This window comes from Pseudopodoces humilis, chromosome 7 (assembly GCF_049639895.1).
Source record: "Pseudopodoces humilis isolate 2021_Gansu_Grassland_sample_001 chromosome 7, ASM4963989v1, whole genome shotgun sequence".
Classification (NCBI taxonomy): domain Eukaryota; kingdom Metazoa; phylum Chordata; class Aves; order Passeriformes; family Paridae; genus Pseudopodoces; species Pseudopodoces humilis.
The window spans coordinates 874021-895631 of record NC_142206.1 but is presented as its reverse complement, the minus strand read 5'-3'; the positions used below and the strand labels follow the sequence as shown (position 1 = coordinate 895631).

At 46.4% G+C, this 21611-nt stretch overlaps 1 protein-coding gene across 5 annotated transcripts in view; it reads right to left on the bottom strand.

The window, feature by feature from the left end:
* TEAD1 (TEA domain transcription factor 1) overlaps nt 1–21611 on the bottom strand; it is a 151159-nt gene that overhangs the window by 6556 nt on the left and 122992 nt on the right. For all 5 annotated transcript variants that reach the window (XM_088057544.1, XM_014260235.2, XM_088057545.1 and 2 more), the window contains 4 exons: nt 21087–21211; nt 11740–11913; nt 1379–1519; nt 341–493 (listed from right to left, as the gene is read on the bottom strand). In XM_088057544.1, the coding sequence (XP_087913670.1) occupies nt 341–493; nt 1379–1519; nt 11740–11913; nt 21087–21211 (593 nt within the window). The remainder of the gene's footprint in view (nt 1–340; nt 494–1378; nt 1520–11739; nt 11914–21086; nt 21212–21611) is intronic.

The window sequence follows — 21611 nt, the reverse complement described above, 5'->3', positions numbered from 1 at the left end:
CCCCGGTGAGGACACAGGAGATGAAGGCAGTGGTTCAAAGTTACTGCCCCAGGCTCTCTACAAACCCCAGACTCGAGTGGATAAAACGGAGAAGTAAGCTGAAATTTGTGGAAAACAACAAAGATGTTTGCTCACCCTCACAGCCAGCTGAGCCTTTTCATCCTGAGCGTCTATAGCACCCAGTTCCAGGAGAATGAGTCTGGGTTCAGTGGGATGGTTTGTTTGGTAAGCAGCAGTGACTAAAGGATTTGGGAACTGGTTCCCAACATTACAAGCTGAGCAAGCCATACAAAGCCTGAGAGTACCTTAGAAGTGGAAAAATGAAAAAGCCAGCCCATACCAATAAAATTGTGAAGTTTTCCAAGACGCTGTTCATCATGTACTTCTCTGGTAAATGCTTCAGCTTGTGTATGAAGTTGATCATATATTCACACATGGGAGAGCGGTTTATCCTGTACACAAACCGGCCGTTCTCAAACCTTGCATATTCAGTCTAAAAAAATAAATAAGAACACATTTGGAATGTGATCATTCAGAGACAGAAAAAAAGTGACTGGTAAATCTGTTTTTCTCTTTTTTCTTTGTGTAGACAGGAAAAAGAGAAAGTGGCTCAGACACACACTCCTGCTTGCTGACTCCCTGCCCGACCTGTGCAATGCCTTGCTAAAAATGCAACGGGTCTTAATTATCAAAAATTCTAATATGACTACTTGTCCTCTAACCTGCAAAGTAACAAACTGAATAGACGAGGATTATAAAGTCCCGAACTGAGTAAAAGTGAATTAAGCCAAAAACTGTGGTAAGATGATTTTACAGGAGTTCTGAGGCACCTGTCTGCAAAGGGAACAGCAAAATAAGCTTATATATTTAGGCTTAGGTGCACACATGCAAACATAGATGTATTGTTGCATGGCTTAATAGGCAATTTGTGAACTACAGAAAGGACTACAGCTGGAAGAAAACCAGACTGATTTAGATTGCTGAGGGAGGGTAAGGCTGTGACTCTTGGACTTCTGCTCTCCAGCTACCAATTGCTCAGATGGTGGTTTATGAGGGTTTTTGGCTTTCTCTAAGCTTGGAATAATGGAAATTATTAAAACCTTTTTTTTCTTTTTTTATGGTCACCATGGTTAGAAAACATTAGTTTAAGAAGGACATAAACAGTGACCAGGACATCTGCAAAGGCTCCACCTTCAGCTCTAGGCTAAAATTCCCCCGAGAAACTGTTTTGTACATGACAGATGTGGGTTTGGGGCTCAGTCCCCAGCTGCAATATCACTGTACAGCAAACCAACCAGAGACCTGACCATGCCACACAGGTCTGTGCATAGCAAAGGTAAAGAATGACTAAAGGCACATATCCCATCACAAAACCCACCTCTACTTTTTCTACTACTTGCTTTCCAAATGAGCAGACTTTGGTGGAACAGGTGATTGTCATGTTTTCTGAGCTCTCATACTGACTGGTGACTCCATAGAACGCTCCTGTATCATCTTGGATGTTGCAGTTTAAGTCGGCCTGTGGGGAAAAAGGAATGCATGGTGAGGATTTGAGTTTTCATTTGACAGTGTGAATAGCATAAGCTGTCACTAGCTCAGCATTCTTTTCAGAAATAAAGTGGGGCAGCTTTATGGTGATGACAGCGACAGTGGAGAAAGTCTGCCAGGGAAGTAGCTGCCTAATTGCTGCAGTAAAAACCTTGGGAAATCAGCAATTTATTCAAACTTTAGACAATAAAAGATGTCCCAGTATTTCTGTGGGCTACAGGTGACGTTCCTGTCCAGCAGATAGCTGATGAAATCCCTGGAGCAAAGGAATGCTCACCTGCGAGGAGCCAGCCCCTCTGAAGTGAACCTGCTCGGCTGAACTTGAGGCGGCAGGGCCAAGCCACCCCACTCTGGAGAGGCCACATCTCACTTCCTCCTTCTCCTGTCTTAAAGCAATGAAACCCTGATGGCAGAGTGAGACAGCTGGGAGCACAGGACCGGTCTCTGATAAGGCTCTGCCGGGCCATATGGCATTGACTGAGCGAAACGCTGGGCCCCACGGAACGCTCCGACACAACCGCCAGGCCTCCCGTGCACACACTGCTGGGAGGGCTTGCTGGCCCCCAGCACTTCCCTGCAGCCCCACAAACACCCAGCTGCCCTGGAGAGGCAGCAGCACAGCCCCAGCCTGGCAGGATCAAGCGAGGAACAGCGCTACCTTCAATTATTCATGCGCGAATCCAAGCCCTGCGCGCAGCAGGAATAATTTGGCCACAGAGCGAGCACGCGGGTCACCTGCTGAACGCGGCCTTGCTGGGCCTGCAGCGGCGCTGGAGCTGCTCTGCCACTGCTCCCTGACACCACAGACACGATTTCAAAAGGCCTCTGATGAAAAGCACGCTAATAGGGACGCAGGAGGGCTCTAGGGACACGCACAGCTGGAGCTGTTGATTCAGGCATTAGCTCTGCTGACATCGTTGATGCCCAGGGAGAAGGTGGGCAGGGTTTTCCCTCCGTGTGGAAATAGCTGATCAGCTACTGCAGCATGACGGCAAAGAATCGCCTGAACTTGAAAGTTACGCCGAGGTTACCCTGTGAAGTGAGCAGGGAAAGGCACTCCTGCAGCTGCTTCACTTGCGAGTCTAGCTCTGCTTGGTTCTGCTCCTAATGTAGAAATGGAACACAAAATGCTTGACAGGACCTCGTGTTTACCCTGAAACCCTATAAAAGCCCCGCTTACAGCTATGCTTGCCTGTCCCTGGAAGGGCTCGAGGCCGGAGTGAACGGGGCTTTGAGTAACCAGGGCTAGTGAAGGGGGTGGATTTAGGTGATCTCTGAGGCTCCTTACGACCAAACCATTCTGTGATTCTAGAGCACTCAGCACAGCTCAGAGGTCATTTGTAGCTGCTACTTAATTTTTAACTTGGCAACAACTCATTAATCCTCCTTAGTGCCTGCAGTCCTTAATTGTGGCGCGGCCTTCTGAGGCAATGTTCTGATAACAGCACACACTGAACCGCTCTGTGCCACAGAGAAGACTCAGGTCTAAGATTACTTGGGGCTGGCTTTGTAAATTAATCAGCGGAGCAGCCTCCTGAGGTTTGCACACAGTGGCACAAACAGCCCCACAGTCACGTATTTTGCATAAGAGGAAGAAATCCTATCGCTGCTGCACCTTGTTCCTTGCGCCCGCCTCGCGCCAGGTCAGCAGTTAATGTTTAATGTGCATCTAAAGCAGGGCTGTCACAGGGAGCTGGGAGGGATTGTGCAGAGCTGATGGTAAATAAGCAATTTGCCATCACAGCTGGCCTGCAGTCGAAGCAGGGCAAACATCTAAACACGGCAAAGTGCAGCAGCCAGCGCTGCTCCACCGGAATTCCTGAAGGAGAGGGATTTCTGCTAAGACAATTACACTGCTGCAGTTAATGACAGTAATAATAGAAGTAATCTCTCAAAATGCAGTTATTCCTGCCGCTACCACAATTGCAGTTTTGCTAGGAAAGCATTTTCTTTCCTTTCAAATAGGAGCAAAACATTTAAGAAATCATAACTAAGCCACCCCTCACAATTTCACGTTGTCAAAAATCAGCTGCATAGACCTTGCATTTCGAGCTGCAGTAGCAGATGTTTAGAGTTAAAAAAGGATAACTTTTTATCTGCTGCCTTCTGATTTTGAAGCCTGCTGAAAAAATATTCAATTGTTCTATTTACATGCTGACATTTAACCTGGAGAAGTAACACATGTGGCCATCTGTCCCCCTGTTGTTCACTCCCACAAGCTCTTCCAGCCCTTGCTGAAATTACTGGGAGGTCTGTGGACAACAAACATCCAGGCTGGGGCCTGATGCTTCAGTGAGAAACACTTGAAACTATCACTCAGTTGTCATGATTTACTCTGATGGAATCACAACATGGTTGCAAAAGTCCCATGATGATCATATAGATGAGAATTCTCTTCTTTTACTTCTTTGCTCTTTGATTTTTTTTTTTTTTTTTTTTTTTGCGTCTAGCACACAGTAAAGGTGTTTTCTAGGAAGGACAGAATTCTCTTTGTAAACAGTTTTCATATTCAACTAATTGCTGAGATTGCTGAGAGCTGAAGACTCTTCAAAAAAATCTAACACCAGCATTAAAAAATCATAGGAGTTGGCAAGCAAATGTTCTTAAATGAAGGCTTCACCAAAGCCTCTTTTAGTACTGTAACAATTTTTTCTTAAGGACTTAAGAATAATATTATGGCTTAAATAATAAGGGATATGTCTAAACATATACATCTGAAAGGTAAATTGTATTTTTCAAAGTGATGAAATTAAGTAAATTTTTTGCTGTTTTTTTTTTAAAAAAAGAATACCTATGTGGCTGTGAGAGCTGCAGATGTGGGAATAAGGTGATGTGTTATAAATGAATGCCCTGGTATTCAGCTTCAGCTCCTTACTACAGTATTGATTCCAAGGCTTGTGTCTACATTTTAGAAGGGATGTTGGAAAATTGGAAAGTGTTCAGCAAAGAGTTACAAGAATAATTTCAGGTCTGGAAAACATCCTTTGTAGTGAATGACTAATGAAACTCCATCGACTTACTTTTTCCAGGGGAAGTTTTTCCACAACCTTGTCATACCCTACAAGTTGCTACATGGGGAAGAGCCTTCTCCTAGATTAAATCTTGCAGAAAGGGGCATTAAAAGGCAGAAAGCTAAAGCTAAGCAGAAGCAAAATGAGAAACAAGGCAGGGGCTGGTAACCCTGATGGCCGTGGAATGCCAGCATAATTCTCAGCTGAGGAGAAATCACCATTACTTGGGGTTTTTTTAAATTAACTGAGCATCTGACAGGGATGGTGTTGTCCAAAGCTAAACACTTCCCAGCCAGGTTCACTGCCTGAGCTACATGACAGGCAGGACTACATAAATATAAAAACAACAAAATTGAAATACAGAGATTTATCCTATTAGTCTTCTCCTTATAATCTCTTGTTTCAATGATCCTCGTGAAAAAGGTGACCAGAGCCAAGTTGGAGTGCTGCTCGCAGCTCTGGTGCGTTATTTCCATGGTGCTCTGTGTCCAGCTGTTCTCCTGCATGTCAGACACAGGCTGCAAGCCTTCCTGGGCTGTAAAGCAGCTTTTCCTCCTGTGCAGCCTCTCAGGCAGCTGTGCTCTGAGCTGCCCGAGCATCTATGTACAGATAAATCACTTCTTCAATGGTGACTTCCAATATATTGGCGTGAGTTCAAGTATTATGGCATTTCAGACATTATGGGATGATCATATGTGATGAGCAGGAGTCTGTTTACTCACTGAGTTTTAAAGATCAACACAATTTTGGGGGGGTGGGGAATCCCAAAACCACAAATGGAATTTTTAGGTTTTTTTTGCTTTATTTTCAAGAGTAAAACTCTGATTTAAATTTATTTCTGAGCACTGAGTTTTGTATTAGCTGAATGCACTCGGAGGTGGAAGAGGCACTCAGATTTCTGGCACCCTATCTCCAGTGCCAGAGCACGATTAATTCATTAATAAAGCACAGCTTGGCAATGGGTAGCACTGGAAATATTACATATTAAGTGCACCAAGTGTTTGACACACTGGATGGAGAAGTCTCTGCCAGTGTGCTGGAGCTTGCACCTAAAGAGAGATGGCTGCAACCAAAATAAAGAGTGAAAATGAATTAACAAACCATCTTCCCATTCCTTTCCCAAGGGCTCTGTGCTGCAGGCAGGGACAGAGGGTAGAGCGCTTGTGCAATAATCACAGCTTTGGCTAACAAAAAAGCAACTCCAGCAAAAACTGCTGGGAAGAGTCTAAACCCATGGTGCTGAGTAGAAGGAAAACAGCACCTACTGGAAGCAGAGGGATTTGGAGGGGGCCAGAGCAGTTTGCACTGGCACTCAGTAGCTAACATTAAGCACATAAGGTCACTTATTAACAGCATTTAGGTCTGAGCAGCTGCCGGCTGCGGGGAGGTGAGTTACTCATGTGCCCACACCGTGCCTCCCCTCCTCCTCTCCACAGCTCCACCAGAGAGCAGCGATTCCAAACTGTGAAGCAATTTTTTCCAGCGGGAGCATCTGGGCCGTTGGCACGTTTGTGTGCAGCTCGGGAATTGTGTCCAGCTCCGCCACACTGATGGACAGAGCAAGCTGCTCCGGCCTCCCAGCCCCTTCCAGCAGCATCAGGGGTCCTCCCCAGCTCCCTGGGCCAGGGGGCTGAGGCAGGGAAAAGCAAATGGATGTCTGCTTTCTTCCATATCTAATTTGTTTTGCACACATTTGCATGCTGGCCATGGAGCCGTTGGTGCTACGGGCCCCATTTGGGAGCTGCAGATCATTTGCCAGTCAAGCTCTGTGTGTGTATGTGTGTAGGGAACTCCGAGATTCTGGATCATGCAACAAAAACTGCATGTAAAAATGGAAAGAAAGAAAGAAAGGAAGGGAGGGAGAAAAAAAAAAAGAAGAAGAAATAAAAAGGCAGTAGCCACAATTGTGTGTGTGTGTGAATGAAGGGCACAAAGAATCTCTGCACCTTTTAAGACGGCTGGAGGCACATGGGGATAAATTCAGGAGGGGGTGGGAGGAGACCACAGGCACAAGCCATTTCTGAACACTGATTACATGGGTAAATTGTTTGTTCCAGTGTATCACAAAGAGAAGGAGCATTATTTTTCATGCCACAGCTGTTTTGAATAAGAATGGGAATAAACTTAACTATCCTCCTCATGTTACTTACCACTAATTATGGCATATATTTACATCTATAAAACAGTGAAATTTTGGGAGACATAATTTAATGCCCCTTTATTGTGTAGATTCCTTTATTTCCATCCCACATTTGAATTTCAAAAATGTTTAGGACTTCAAAGCATCTTTAAAAGCTTGCCCTAATTATAATATGCATTACTTTCTAAAACTCCTAGTTTGCATTGCAGATTCCTGCAAATAGAGGCATTCATTTTAAACATCAATTAATATCATCCACGCATCTTCAGACGAGTTTGGGTCTTTGTTTCAGAGTTGCAGTGAGCTCTGGCTAAGCTTTCCTCAGTTAGAAGAATAGTTCAAGCTACTGCAAACACTTAAAATTAAGCTGGGGGGTCAGATCCATAGAAAGCCTGACAGGGCCAACATTAATTTATATCAGCTGTTTTTTTCCTATGTCACCAATGAGAGAACATCCATCCTCCTTTTAGATACATTTGGTTCCCAAACCTGTCCTGCAGAAATCGGAGTTCAGGCTGGCACAGAGCATTTGGCAGCATGACAGACACAAAAGCCCAGCGTGTTATTGCAAGGTGTGCTCACACGAGGATCCCACTGCACAGTGCTGTGGGTTACATGGAAAAGTCATGTAAAATTTGCCTCAAAATCTGCAGTTCGGGGGTTGAGGCAAAACCTGAGAGAGAAATAACGAAGTTACAGCAGCAGAATTTAGTCTAGGAGGCCTAAGAGTATTTAGAATTAGAGAATTTAAGAATAGTAGTGAGGAATCAGTGGGGCTAGCACTGGATAGAACCAATTAAAGAAATCAGCACAGGCACCCGGTTTTGACTTAGCTTTTAGACAGGCTGACTGCAACCTAAAGAGCAGAAAACTTTGGGGCTATTCCCAAGTCACAAAAACAGTTTAAATACAAACTAACCACCAGGAACATTGTCCATACTCAGATTAAGGTTAGATGGCACAAATCATTCCTGGGTTTTTAACATAGTTGGGCTTAGCCCCACGAGGTGAGAGAAGCAGGATTGTGCAGTTAACCCTCACCTGGGGAAAAGTTTCCTCTGCAGATATTCTCCAGCCTTCCCAAATTCTGCATCAGTGTTCTAGGACAGCTCTTACATTTATTTAGGAACCTTTATTTTTGTTTTGATTGTATAACCCTGTGATCTCCAGCCTCATATCCCTGTCACACAAACTTCCTGTGCCACACCATTAGGACTTATTTACACCTCCCTCTGTTATTGTAAAAGCCTGTCTCTGTGGCCATTTCCCCGAGCTCTGTGGCTCCCAGTGAGCACCTGGGACAAAGCAGAGGAGCAGAGTCAGGGCATTCCAGTGCAGGACAAGGACCAGGGCACTGCACTGCAGGGAGCAGGGCTGGTTGTTTGAGGTGCTGGAGGAGCAGGAGTCTCTTCCTTTTGTACCTCCTGCACAGAAAGAGGCTCAGAAGTGTGACACCCAGATATGTCACCAGGACTGGGGCCAGCTCTTCCATTCCCAGCATCAGGTTGTATTTCCCATGAGATACAATCTGCATGGAACCAATAAAGCTCTGCAAAGCAAAGCAAACTTTGCTTTGTACTCCATCCCGGTGCTGCCTTGCTAAGTCAAGGCCACAGCTGGAAAATGTCTTCTTGCAAGGTCTCAGCCCTTCCCCTCACACTTTTTTTTTGTAATCAAACCTTATTACCAAAACCAGGACAACAGGGAAAACTCTGCTGGTGAGCAGCCTGGAGCAGAACTAAATGGGAAAGAGCCACAGGAGCATTCTTTCCAGCTACCAGAGCTCAGCTGCTTTCTGCCTTAGTCATCCTCAGCACAAGTACTCATCTGTGGTCTTCCTGTTTCCCAGATACCCATTCCACAGCACCAGTAAAGTCTAAACAAAACACCCTTTGTGCTGCCTCCAGTGCCATGCTGACTTGCCTTAACTGCATTTGCAGGGTCACCATCCCTCCTGACACCAAAGCCTCACCTTCACTTTCAAGCTTCTCACCTCATGCCACTCTCCCACTTCCCTTCTCTGGTTTGCCTTGACTCCTCTCATCCAGACCCTGCCTTTCCCTCTCTGATTCTGCTCAGGGTGCTTTCCCACCTGTACTTACTTGCCCAACCAAAATTCACTTTCCTTTTACCCACCAAAATGCCACGGGCACCTCGGCTGCAGCAGCTCCCAGCGCTGAGAATGATCGATGGCACCGTGGTAATGAAGGAGGAAGACAACAGAAAGGATGGGGAGGGGGAAATGGGAAAATAAACAGTGAGACAGAATACTGGGACTCAGAAATAACCATACATCATGAACAGAACCTGGGAGGAGGTGAACTAAACAGAGAAGGAGGAGGTAGCAGATGATGAGAGAGTAGGTACTTATTTAGAACCGGATACTTAATTCAGCCAAATTTAATCTATTTTCCTACGAATAAATTTGAGGCTACTCACAGGGTCAAAAACACTGTCAGCAACCTGTGCCAGCTTTTCCCTGGTGAAATTATGACTGCTTAAAACAGCTTTTCAACACTCCCCATAAAAACAGGAATGGCATCTTTTTTTCTGAGGAAATGCCCCGTTGGGGTGAAAGAAATAAAGCACAGTGAGCTGACAACTTAAGATCTAATTCTCATGACTAATTAGTCAGCTCTCTTCTGTTTCTCCTGTACATATTCCTACATATGTTTAGGACTGGGGGCCACTGGTGTGAAGTTTATTCCTAGAAGAGCACTCATCGTGACTCTTGCAGCACTCAAACACCACCCCAGGCACCTTCTCTCTGCCTCACTCCCTTGATGGGAGAGAAAATCCACTGGTTTATTTCAAGATCAAGCTCAGGAAAGTGTTCTCATCACATTTTTAATGTATAACTCAGAAGGATGTTAGCACTGTATGTTTTTTTAATCTCTGAGTTAATACAGCAGAAAATTGTATTAAAAGGCCATTATGTTGGAAGGCATGGTGAGGTTAGGAAATGTTGGATTGAGGTTGCCTGCAGACCCTGACTGCTGAACTGTATCTTGTCACAGGCTGTAGCTGCACAGCTGCACACTCACCCTCTGAACACCTACACATTTCCTTGTCCTTGCTGCTCACTGTGGCCCCGTCCCTGTGTCCTGAGCACCACTCAGACCCTGTGCTGAGCACAGGATTATACATTTCATAGAGGCTTTTCTCATGGCCTCTTCTAACAGCCCTGAGTCTGATTTGTCACTTGAGGGGAAGGGGTGGCATCAGCCACGCCACAGACATGGGACTGAGAGTTTAAAGGTGTGCACTGCTTGGAGGAGACAAAGCAGAGAAGGCAGGCACTCCAATTTTCATAGTCAGGAGAACAACACAGACCTCAAAGATCCAAAGAAAGTCTCTACTGGCTTTAGGTACACCCTTGAGCATCCAGCATGCCTGAAAATCAATTTCCACATGGAGAAAAAGCAGAACATACAATACATCAATTACCATATCACCAATCTCTGCTGCATCCACGTCTAGCATAAAGTCTGAGGCTTATCATCCTCTGTGGGAAATGAGAACAGGCATGTGAGGTGACATTCATTTTTGCCAGTGCGTTTTGCAAATATTTATGATGCAGAGTGGGTTGGTGAGATGATGGTCCTCAGCCCAAGCCTGATTTCACTAGGAAAGGTTTTAGTGGTCACAGACCCTTAACTCTGAGCTCTGCTTCTCTGCAGCCAGATTTCTCCTGCTGTTATGTTTGTCCTGCTCCCACCCCTCAGAATCCTTTCTTGCTGTACTTCATCCCTGTGTTTCCCTGCAGGCTCCTTATCCCAAGTGTCCCTTCTTCCCACTGCCTCCCTCTTTTTGACTCCACCTTCTCACCTGCCTGTTCCAGGCCACTGGTGCCTACTGTGTTTCAGCTCCCACTCCTCTGCTGTCTCCTCTTTCTGCCTCCTTGCTCAGCCAGCCCTCAAATACTTGGTCTACAGCTCCCCATGAGTTTCTCAGTGGGTTCCTTCTGCAGCCCAGCACAGCTGCTGCTCAGTGGCTTAGTCCTTCTACATCCAGATTTGAGGAAAAAAAAGAGTTTCCCTCATTCCAGTTTCCACTCCTAAATCTGGTGCCACAGAAGCTCTTGGAAAGATAGGAAGTCTGGGGAATTTATAAGGTGCAGAGCATTTCAAATCCCATAGATAAACACCAGGAAATCTGATCATAAGCAGTGGTTCCAGATCAACCTTTTCTGGTTTCAGCCTCAACCTGTCCACCCTGTAATTAAACCCTGAATTGAAGTTTTACAAGAAAAAAACGAAATGCTTAGATGATAACTGCTGCTATGAAAATGAGTACACAACAAAAAAAGTGTCCCAATGAATTAGTGAGTGTAAAAAGCTTTAGTATGAGCATGAGGCTCAGCCTGCAGATTTGCTAAACCTTTTGGATGAACCTTTTAGTGGTTTAGTGGTGGACTTAGCTGATGGTTGGACTCAATGATCTTAGAGGCCTTTTCCAGCCTAAGTGATTTTATCATGTCGTGATTATGTTGCTAACAGGAGATTTTACAAATACATTAAGACAAACCAGGCTTGTCAGTGACATTTCTCATCACTAGATCGGTACACAGCGTCCCAGCCCTCCATTCAAATGACTTTTTCACCCTTGCTCTGAATGAGTTATGGAGCAGAGAAACAGAAAGGCAAGCAGAAAGCAGATGTGCTTCAGGAAAACCCCAGGCACCCTCCCGGGCTCGCAGCTGTCCCAGCTCCAGTCCTGCTCGCTGCTCTCTGTGCAGGCTCGGGCTCACACCAGGACTGACCCTTCCTGCAGCCCTGGGCAGAGGCTGCAGCTGGCAATCACCCAAGAGCAGTTTCCATTCCCCTGCCTTTCCTGGGACCACTCAATGGCAGTTCCCATCTCCAAGCGGGGCTCTGGGTACCTGCTGGCAGGCAGAGCTGGGGCACACCTGCCCTGGCTCCTGGGAGCTGCCAGTGTCCCACCGCAGGGCACACAGCCCTGCCAACAGCAGAGAGCATTTCCACAGTGCCCCAAACACCTCCTGGGCAGGAGAGGCGCTCCCCAGCACGCCTTACTCACCCAGAATTTTACCAGGAAGAAAGCGTTCTGAGGCCCCTTCCCAAAGAGCTCCTTCAGGCCGCCCTTCTTCTCGGGGAATTTGTCGTAGATCTGGCGAATGTCCACCGACTCGAGCAAGGGGTCGCTGTAAGAATGGTTGGCGTGTCCAATGTGCACGAAGAGGTGTTTATTGTACTGCAAGGGAGAAACAGGAGAGTCAGCGCTGTGGGAGGAGAGCAGAGGCTCCTTAGGGCAGGGGGCTGTGCTGAGATGGATTAAATGACACTCCTGGGACTCCTGGGATTCTCTGCACTCTGGTTTCCATGAACAACTTCACTGCTTGTGTCACAGGCCCTTGTGAGCAAGGCTCAACATCAAAAACAACCTCCTGTGTCCCCGGTGCAAACCCCAAAGCACAGGCCTCTGCAAGGGGGTGATTTGCACTGCAAGACCCAGGGGCAGCACGGCCATAAAGAGCCCTTCAATGGGTATAAAAAGATGAATGTGCTCAGGAGGAAAGCCTATTTTTGCTCCTCTAAACAATGCCTTTTAATGTTCTGTGTTGTCCTCAGAGCCTGAATTTCTGCTTGTGCCACAGAGCCCACTCGTGCATGTGAGGCCCCAGACCTCTCTCTGCAGCACACCTCAGCCACAGGAGATGGAAGAGTTTCCTCCAAATGCAGGACTCCAGTAACAAGAAGGCCAGTGCCTCTGTGTTGCTGTGCCTACAGACATTGTCCTCCCACCATTTCCACCCATGTAATATTAAAGAGCCCAACTTCTCCCCCTTCCCTCGGGAGCCAGCTCTGTAGATGAGCATCCCTGCCAAAACACATCCGGCTTCAATCTTCTATTTCTTAACTCCATCCCATCACACCTCATCAGAATCACAGGAACCACCTGGGCAGTGCCTCTCCTGCCTGGGGGAAACCCTTGGCCCAGTGAAATCCACTCCAAAGGAGTCTGAACACCATCTTTTAGGGGCTGCCATTCCTCTGAGAGAACCTTTCAGCACCAACACGAAAGAGGGAGGATGAGCACACCAAAGACCCTCCACCAGTCAATCAGCACCTCCCAGGGTCATGAGAGCAGAGTGAAGGAGCTCCAGAGCGGCAGGATTAAACACTGGGGGCTTTCACCACGCAGATCACAAAACATTTTGCTAACTCAGTTAAGGGAAAGCTGATATGCAGTCAATGAACACTAGAGAACCCTGTCACACTGAACAGATGCTGTATATAAGGGGCAATTCCCAAAAGCTAGGCACAAATAAAATATTTAAAAAGCCAAAGCAAACCTCATTTAAGCTGTTTTGTTTACAATGTACCTGCTGAATGAACAAATTGAAGTGACAAATCTAAATGAATTGGGCAACCACTCAGAGCCTTCCTTCGGTGTGAGCAGAGTCTTCCCTAGCAGATGTCCAAAACTCTGGGGAAAAGGAAATGGACTGGCTAGATTTCTGCACTTAGGAAATGAAATTGAAATCTATTAAAAAAAATCATCTAGCACAGTGAAATCTGAATTTAGAACCAGAGAACACTCATCTGGGTATGGGGCCAAAAATGAGATACAGCCTGTGATTTTCTGCAGGGTTGTATTCCTTTCTAAATTTTGTGGAAGGAAAAAGGAAAACATAACATCTTATTAAGGCATTTCCACAAGCAAAAAAGAATTTGGGGATTGTTCCCTCTCAGTCTTCTCTGCTGGAGTTGTTCCAGGTTGTACAAATAACATTTGCCACATTTTTATGGAAACAGAATTGAGGGCTCAGATTCTCCTGTGAATTGTCCTCCTCCCCAAAGGGGTGTCTCTCTCTCTCCCAGCCCAAAGATGGAGAGGGAAGGGGGAAGGGAGAGCTGTGTTTTACATTTTGGCCCCTGCAATCTCCCAGGACAATTCACACACTGTACTTTATTCTGCAGGCCAGGCAAACACACAAAGTGCTCAGGGTCCAAGCGGCAGCAAAAGCAAGTGCATTTATAGGGGCATGGAGCATGAAGTCTTAATACTCTTTAAATATAAAAGCAGAGTTGGAGGCAGCTGCAAAGCTGCCACAGTTGTCTGCAGAGCTCGCCAAAGCACCAGATGCTGCTGCAGCAAAATTTCTGAGCGGGTACAGTAGGACAGATGGTATGACATCACCTGACAACATTCTTAGGACAGAAATGTTTATTTTGATATTGCAATGTGTGATTATTTTCTCCTTATGTTGCTGCAATTCCTATGCTAAGTACAATCATTACGGGGCTAATTAGACGTGGCATATTTCTGCGAACTAACAAACGATAATGCAATATTGGAGCAGGGTAAATGGACACCGAAATGATCCCCATCGGTCTGAGACAAACACGCCCCACGACAGCAACTGATGCATAGATAAAGGCAAAGGAGCAAAGTTTTCTGCCTGTGTTTGTGAGCCCATTAGTGTCTGAAAAGCTTAAAAACATCCTCATTATACTGAGCCTTCACTGTTGATTTAGACTGAGTATTCCAGAGACACTGAAGTACATTAGTTGCTGAGGAATTTACTCTGCAGCATTGAAAGGATCTGCATCTGGCATGGGGGCAGTAATGTGCTTTAGGTGCCATAAACCATCACAAGTCAAATCCTGTATTTTCTAAGTGCACAAGTACACAAAAACAGGAAGAACATTTGCAGCTCTGACTCTTGTGTCTGCATTACACGACATGCCCTGGAGATGGCCGCCTCTTAAAGCTGAGCTCCTTCCCTTAGAAAAATTCTAGCTATCCAAAGAATGCAGTAAAGCCATGAAATATGACTGTTGTCAAATAATACCGGGAGAAAAATTATAATCCACTTAGGAATTGAAAAGAACCGAGACAAATTGCCAATGGCAGGGGATGCAAGCGTTTAAGCTGGTGCAGAACAAAGACAAACCACCTACATCTGTTTTATCAGCCAGCACGCAGATTTGCAGCAGCTCCTCACCAGTTCTGCACTTGTGTTCTGGTACAACCACACAGATCAGCACATGGGGGGGCCATGGCTCCCCATGCTCAGTGCTAAGCAAGGTGGAAGGCAGGTGGCCTGAGAGGGGCAGCTGTTTCTGTGGGAATGCACCCCGAGTGCAAGGCTGCTGCTGTGATTTCACCCTCCCACATCCCCCTGGAGTCACTGGATGTGCTCCTGGGGGAAGGAGCCAGGTGGGGCAGGCTGCCTGGAACCCAGGCACTGGTGTATCAGCAGTCTGTGTGCAGCTCTAACCCAAACCCTGCCCAGCCTCAGCCAGCCCTGCTGCCTCGCTGTATCTCATAAATCTGAAACTCTTTAATTTCCTGCTGACGGAAGAAAATCACTTGGTCTGCCAACAAGTTTTCTTACTCCTACCGAAACACTAGTAACTGAATATTTAATTCCTGCTGCTGTTGTCCTCCACTGAAGCAGACTGGGAGTTACAGACATGACATTTTAATGCTGTAAGTGGAGCCTGGACCAAGTCCTGTTGTTAAGGTTTTTAACGCTTTCCTGTGAAATGCTAAGTGAACTTTCTGTGCTGTGATACAGCTGTGCGGGCAACCTGGCCTTGCATGGACCTCCCTGCCTTCAACTCCTGCCTGGATCTGCTCAGGGATTGAATCAGAGATGCCAAGCAAAAGGGGATTTATGGTTGCAGAAGTGGAGAGGCAGGTGATGAGGGAGGGCAGTTCCCTGGCACTCAAGGGTTGCCCAGCACTGCCCACAGCAGTCCCAGCATGAAACTGGGACTTGCTGGTTGGGCAAGATGCTTACACAACGGTTCCATCAGCTCTCCTGCAACACCAAAGATGCATCTTTCAGTTCTGGCCTGTCTGATTTAAGACCCTGCAGTCCCAGTTCCAGAAGTGCTGAGTGCTCAGATGGGAAAATTACTCCTGACTATAGGAAGTTCTCAATAACATTAAGTATTCTGCAAAATCAAGCTCATGACAAATCAAAGGGGACCCTCAAAATCAGTGTCCCATTCATTCTTTTGCACCTGAACTTCTTGGTTTGTCAATTGTGAGTAATAATGCTCCTTCATCCAAAAAGACTATACTAGCACATCTGTGAAATGCAAATGGAGGGAGTTATTAATTCCATTTGGAAGGGAGGTTAGACAGTGCGCAGCGAGCAGGGCACGGGGCCACGCGTTTCAACAGCACAAGAAAACAAACTACTGAATAGTTGCTTATCAAAGAAGGGCCATCTACATCTCCCCTGAATGCGGCACAGGAACAAATAAACACGTGAGCACGTCATTATCTGCTCTCTGCAGAGCAGAGCATGGGGATATCTCCCAGGCTGGGAGAGCCTGGCTCCACAGCCAGGTTCTGGGGAGGCTGTAGGGGCAAGGGAAGCTCTTGGGGGAGTTGGGGAGATGCAGGGCACAGACACAGCCAGGTGCAAAGCCCTTGGGGCGAGCCAGGACGGGTGTTTGGGGCAGGCAGAGGGGAACTCACAGCCCCAGCCCGCCCCATCCCAGTGCCACGGGTGCCCTGCGCTTCCAGTTGGGCTGGGAAATCCCGAGGGAAGGAAGAGAGGCCCGGGAAGGCAGCAGAGAGCACAGCCAGGCCCCAGCTGCCTTTCCAGCTTTGGGGGAGAAATGGAGCTGCTCTCCCAGCACACCCAGCCACGCTGTGGCCCAGCAGCCTCCCTGGAAAGTCGGTGTCCTGCTGGGGAAGCTGGCCTGGCGCTTCCACCGCGGCTCCCCGGAATCCTGCTGGGTGGGAAGGCTGCCCGTGGATCCCCAGCTGGGGCTGTGTCAATACTGGACCTCCTGAAAACGCTTTCTTGGGACTCCTAACTCTGGACACTGGAAAATGAACATCTCCCAGAGAACCACATTTGCACCCCAGGGCCAACACGCAGCTCTCCAGCACGGCAAAACACAGGAGCCTTGTGTTTAGCAAAACTTCTCCTGATTCCAGATTAAAATGACCTCAAATCCTGAGCCTGTGGCTCCGAGACATTCATCCTAACCTGAGTTTGTTAGAGGCACTAAACCAAGAACTTCCCTGTGAGAGAAACGCTGGACTGCTTTTAATGCTGTGTACAGGGAGTACAGAAAGCATAAACAATCCTTGCAACAGTGGATATTGTTCAAGGATGGAGGGCTTCTTTTGAAAAGATCTCATTTATTTTTCATCACTTAGGTGGTTTGATTAACTTTGGTGAATTTTACTGCATTTGGCTAATGGTGGCAGGCTGTTTTTATGGCCCTTGAGCAATCGCTTTCCCTTTCTGGTTCTCAGGCACAATTCTCCCCGGGCTCACAAAGTCCTTTTACAACAACAATAAAACCTGAATTAAAACATAAAGAATGTTTTATTTCTTCACCACTTTTTAAAATACATTTTGGAATCTGGACCTAACGCAATCTGACAGTTTGGATGGGTGGACTAATACTGAAAATGCCCATCAGCCATGTTCTTTATAGCCCTATATAGATATTTTAAATGTAAAGCTGTCTGAAGTGCTCACAATTTAAATAAATGTGACAGCAAGAGTGAGAAACCTCAAAAAGGAAGAGAAGAAACAGGTTTTTTTGTTGGGTGGTGATAGGGCCTTTTCCTCTGACTGAAAATCAAGCTTGAGTCTATATATATATATATATATATTATATATATATGTATATAAGATTTTGAATTATTGAATTTTAATTATTTGAATTATTCTCATTTCAGTTATAGTCTTTGAATTTTATACCTACTTGTGTAGCAGTCAGTTGCTCAGATCCTTTCTAGCCTGCTTGCATGCTCAGTTTATATTTGTTAGGGAACATGGGATTGCTTTGTTTAAGCATTTGTCCTGAAGTTTCACAGAACCACTACAATAAAAATGGAAAGCCCCCATTAAGGAAAACCTGTCTTGGAAGCAACAGATGGGCACAAAAACTGCTCCATCTGCTGAGAACAGAGTTATATAGGGCAGGCAATAATCAAAGGTAACTGAAATGCTGCTGCTGGGACCTGCAAGGGAAACTTCCATGCACCATTTAGGAACTGCACTTCAGCACAAAATGCCACAAAAGGAAAATACAGCTTGACATTTGTAAGCTGAATTGATTTCCATGTAAAGGAGGAGCAGTTTTACCCATCCTCAGCTGCAGAGTCAGTGTTCCAATATTTTGCAACTGTGCCATCTTGTGTTCCCCAGACTATCTTCTGCCATGCAGAGTTACAGAGAGGGCTGATTATTGTTTCCTCTCTCTATTTTTCTCTTTTGCAACTGGAACAATTTTGTGTCTAGACAAGGAAAAAGATCAACAGCTGTCTACAAGTGAGAGGACTCTACGGAGCAGATTTCCAGCCCTCCAGAATTCCCACTCTAAACTAAACCACTAAACTGCCTGGAACTCTGTTTTTTTGGGGGGTTTTGGGGATTTTTTTGTACTTTTAAACACCAATTACCATTGGAAGAGCCACAGAAATGCTGAAGACCCCACTCCTACCAGGAATTCCCTGTGGGTGGACATTTGTGGCCATGCAGAGCCCCTCTGCAGGCCGTGGGAGTCACCAGGGCTGACAAACCTCGATTTCTAATTTCTGTACAGGGATAGGGACTGTATAGCCCTGCCAGGATCAAGTCCCGTCCCCAGACCCCATGCCAAACACACCTTTTCCAATAAAGGTCTTTCAATAACTTCCAGGTCACATTTTAAGGTGGAATTGGCCTACTTGCCTCTACTACTGTGAGGCTCTCTGGCCTGATTTTGTGTGGGGAGAGAGAGGGAGGAAGGGTCACCTCTCTTTAAGGAAATGTTGAAAGCACATTTGGTGAAGATAATATTTTATGTAAGTTTCTGTGAAAAGCCAGCAATGTAATGAATATATAACTGTCCCTTTTTCAGAAGAGATAGGAGAACTCCTACACATCTCTCCTGCAGCAGCACAATAAATACATTCAGTTTTGAGGTCAGCAAAGGCACAGAGATGCTGCAATCACAGCACGTGCCCACAGGACTTCACGTGCACATTGTGCAAACACACTCACCTCACCTGCCTGGCTGATTTTATTTGGAAAGTAATAAAAGCCCATCCTTCCTCTGCTCTGCAAACCCTACCTGCAATAAAACATCTCAGCCACACAATGAAGGTGTGCAAAGCTGCAGGAAGAATTCACATTTTCTGCAGTGGCACTAGGGGAGGCTGGGGCTTTGCTGCAGTTCCAAGGAGAGCTCCTGGTGCTGGTTGGAGAGGTCTGAGCACTGCAGACAGGGCAGGCTGGCAGGAGGCACAGACACCAGTGCCTCTCCAGAAAACATCCTTCTCCCTTTGCCCTGAGAACTGCCCACGCTGCCTTGGGGTTTTTTCCCAATGCCCTTTCAATGCCAGATAACCAAATTTACTTAACTCAATGCAAGCAACGCTTCTGCTTTTCCTGCCTCCCCTTTCCCAGGCAGTGATGGCCCCACAGAGCCATCCTTGGTCCCCATGGCACTGTCTGGGTGCTGCAGGCTGTCCCCATGAACAGCATTGCCCCACGTGGATACAAGGATGAACTAAACTGGGAACTGGCTTTCCCTAGAGCCTCATTTTTGCAGTTACAGCACACGAGCAATTGCTGTTTTTAAAACAAGTCTGGGTAGTTTGATGCTCTTGCTTGTCCTGTAAGGCCTCCTGCATAAATGCATTTGAAAGGTGGGCTTCTCAGCAGCCTTCTTGCAAGCTGGGACAAGACACAGGGGGCCTCTGCACTCTCAGGAATTTCAAATAATATTAGTTCACTCCAAAGAAGGCTTCACAGTACTTGTGGGGCCATCCTGGGTATCCATGCTTCTATCCAAAGTCTCTCCCTGCAATGCCAAAGCTACTCGCTCGCTCAGCTTTTACACAAAACCCCACAGAGGCAATACACCATGTTAGTTTTGTGCATAGATTTTTGTTATAAAAACCTAAGGAAAAGGGGTAATTAGGTGGCAGAACAGCCAAGGAGCCTGCACAGAAATGAGATTTCATTCACACACAGACAGCAAGGCTGAGCCTCATGTGGCCATATCCTGTTTTCCTGGTAGCCTGGAGCACACACACACACACACACACACACAGACAGACACACAGACACACACAGACACAGATCCTGGTGTGGAGCAGGGAGGACAGAGCCCATAAATCAGCAGGACACCTTGCACAGGGTCAGCAGGGGCTGGGAAATCTGTGCCTGGACAAGGGTGACTGACAGGGAAACACAGATGCCGTGCTCTGGCAGTGGAAATTCAAAGAGCTGCTGGATGGACTCGGGGCTGGGGATGGAGGAGGTGTTCCAGAGGGGTCTGGGGGACACCAAGGTGAAGCCCACCAGAGCCAGGATTGCCATGAGACCATGGGAAGGCAAAGGGATTGCAGGAAACAGGAATGCCCAGCAGTCAGGTCAGCGCTGAGAGAACCATCCGTGCACTTCCTGCAGCTCAGGGCTAACTCAGCCTCGAAGTGTGATGTGGCTGGGGTATGAACAGCTGAGAAACGCTGCACTTTCACAGAGATGTGTCTCTGCCAGCAGCATTCCTCTGTTGGAAGGTTTCTGGGCTATGTCTCCAATCCCCAATTGTGCAGGGTAAACACTCCTAGGATAACACCCCTGGCCAGAGCACATAAATGCTATGGTTTCCAGTGCTGGATTATAAAAAGAAAATGATAGCTTCTCTCTTCTCCAGGCTACTGTATTTTATCAGGAATCTGAACAAGAATGGCCTGTCCCTATCACCCATTCAGGAGAGTATTTGCTTTTCAGAAATTATCTCGGAAAAAATTCTCAGGTTTGAGTTGAAAGAAGTTCTTTCAATTTATTTGTGGTGCAGCAGAATCAGTGCTAGGAGACAAATGCTCATGGTAAATATATGGTGATTGATGTCAAGGTTCAAGGCTTACTGGAGTAAATGAAACATTACAGCCAACTTCAGAAACCGCCCTTGCAGGTATAGAATGCAGCCTAAGAATTAAAAGAAAATTAAAATCTTCATAAAAAACAAAAATCCAATATGCAATATGCACACTTTCTGTGCGAGTCCCTAATTTTGTTTTGGTTAGGAAACAGATTAGGCTTTAGCTTAGAGTTCAAGCACTGAATTCTTGCCAAGAACACAATGCAATTTGGTACACCTGCTAAACTAGGTCAGCAGCGAGGCAGGCGCCAGAGCAAACCCTGCCTGTGCTCACAGAGGCCTCTTGCTGCTGCAGATGGGGAAAAAGAGGGCAAGAAAGGCAAATCCAGTCCTGGGGTGAAAGGAACATTGCACAGAGCAGCAGTGAGCACAGACACCTGGTGCAAGGCATGCCCAGAGGGTGGGGAGCGAAGGAGAAAAGCTGCAGATCAGCAGCAAAGGAGCAAAGCTGAGGCTCAGTGGACAGGAGGGCAATAATAAATATAAAAATAAGTAAATACTTACTGATTCAGGATCCCTCTGCTGCTCAAGGAAAGCCGAAAACTCCACCAGCCTGAGCTTGGTCGTACCAATCGATCGGCCCTGCCACGCAGGGACTGAGGGAGCTGGAGCTGATGTGGGCTCAAAGCCTGGAACAGAGGAAACAACTTCATGAAGGAGCTGACACATTTCCCCAGTCTGTATTTTCTCAGTTAAATGTAACTGGGAGTTATGCACGTAGCCCTTGGATATTTATATTAATTTTAGCAAGCGATTAATTCAGGTTGAGCTGAAATTGGAAAAACTCAGGCCAGTATGTAGAAAAAGAGGTGCCAGCCCAGCAATCTAGTAATGGCAGAAAGAAAAGATCTACTTTGTTTCCTTGGGGCTGCAACTCACTGTAGAATTTTTGTTTGAATTATATACTAGATTACAGAGATTTCTAGAGACTTCACCTGGACCTACAGCTGCACCCCTCCTTGGAAACTGGCATCAAGACTCCCAGGAGACATTACTGCCTTGGGAGTGAAGAGAACTGAATTTCTGGCT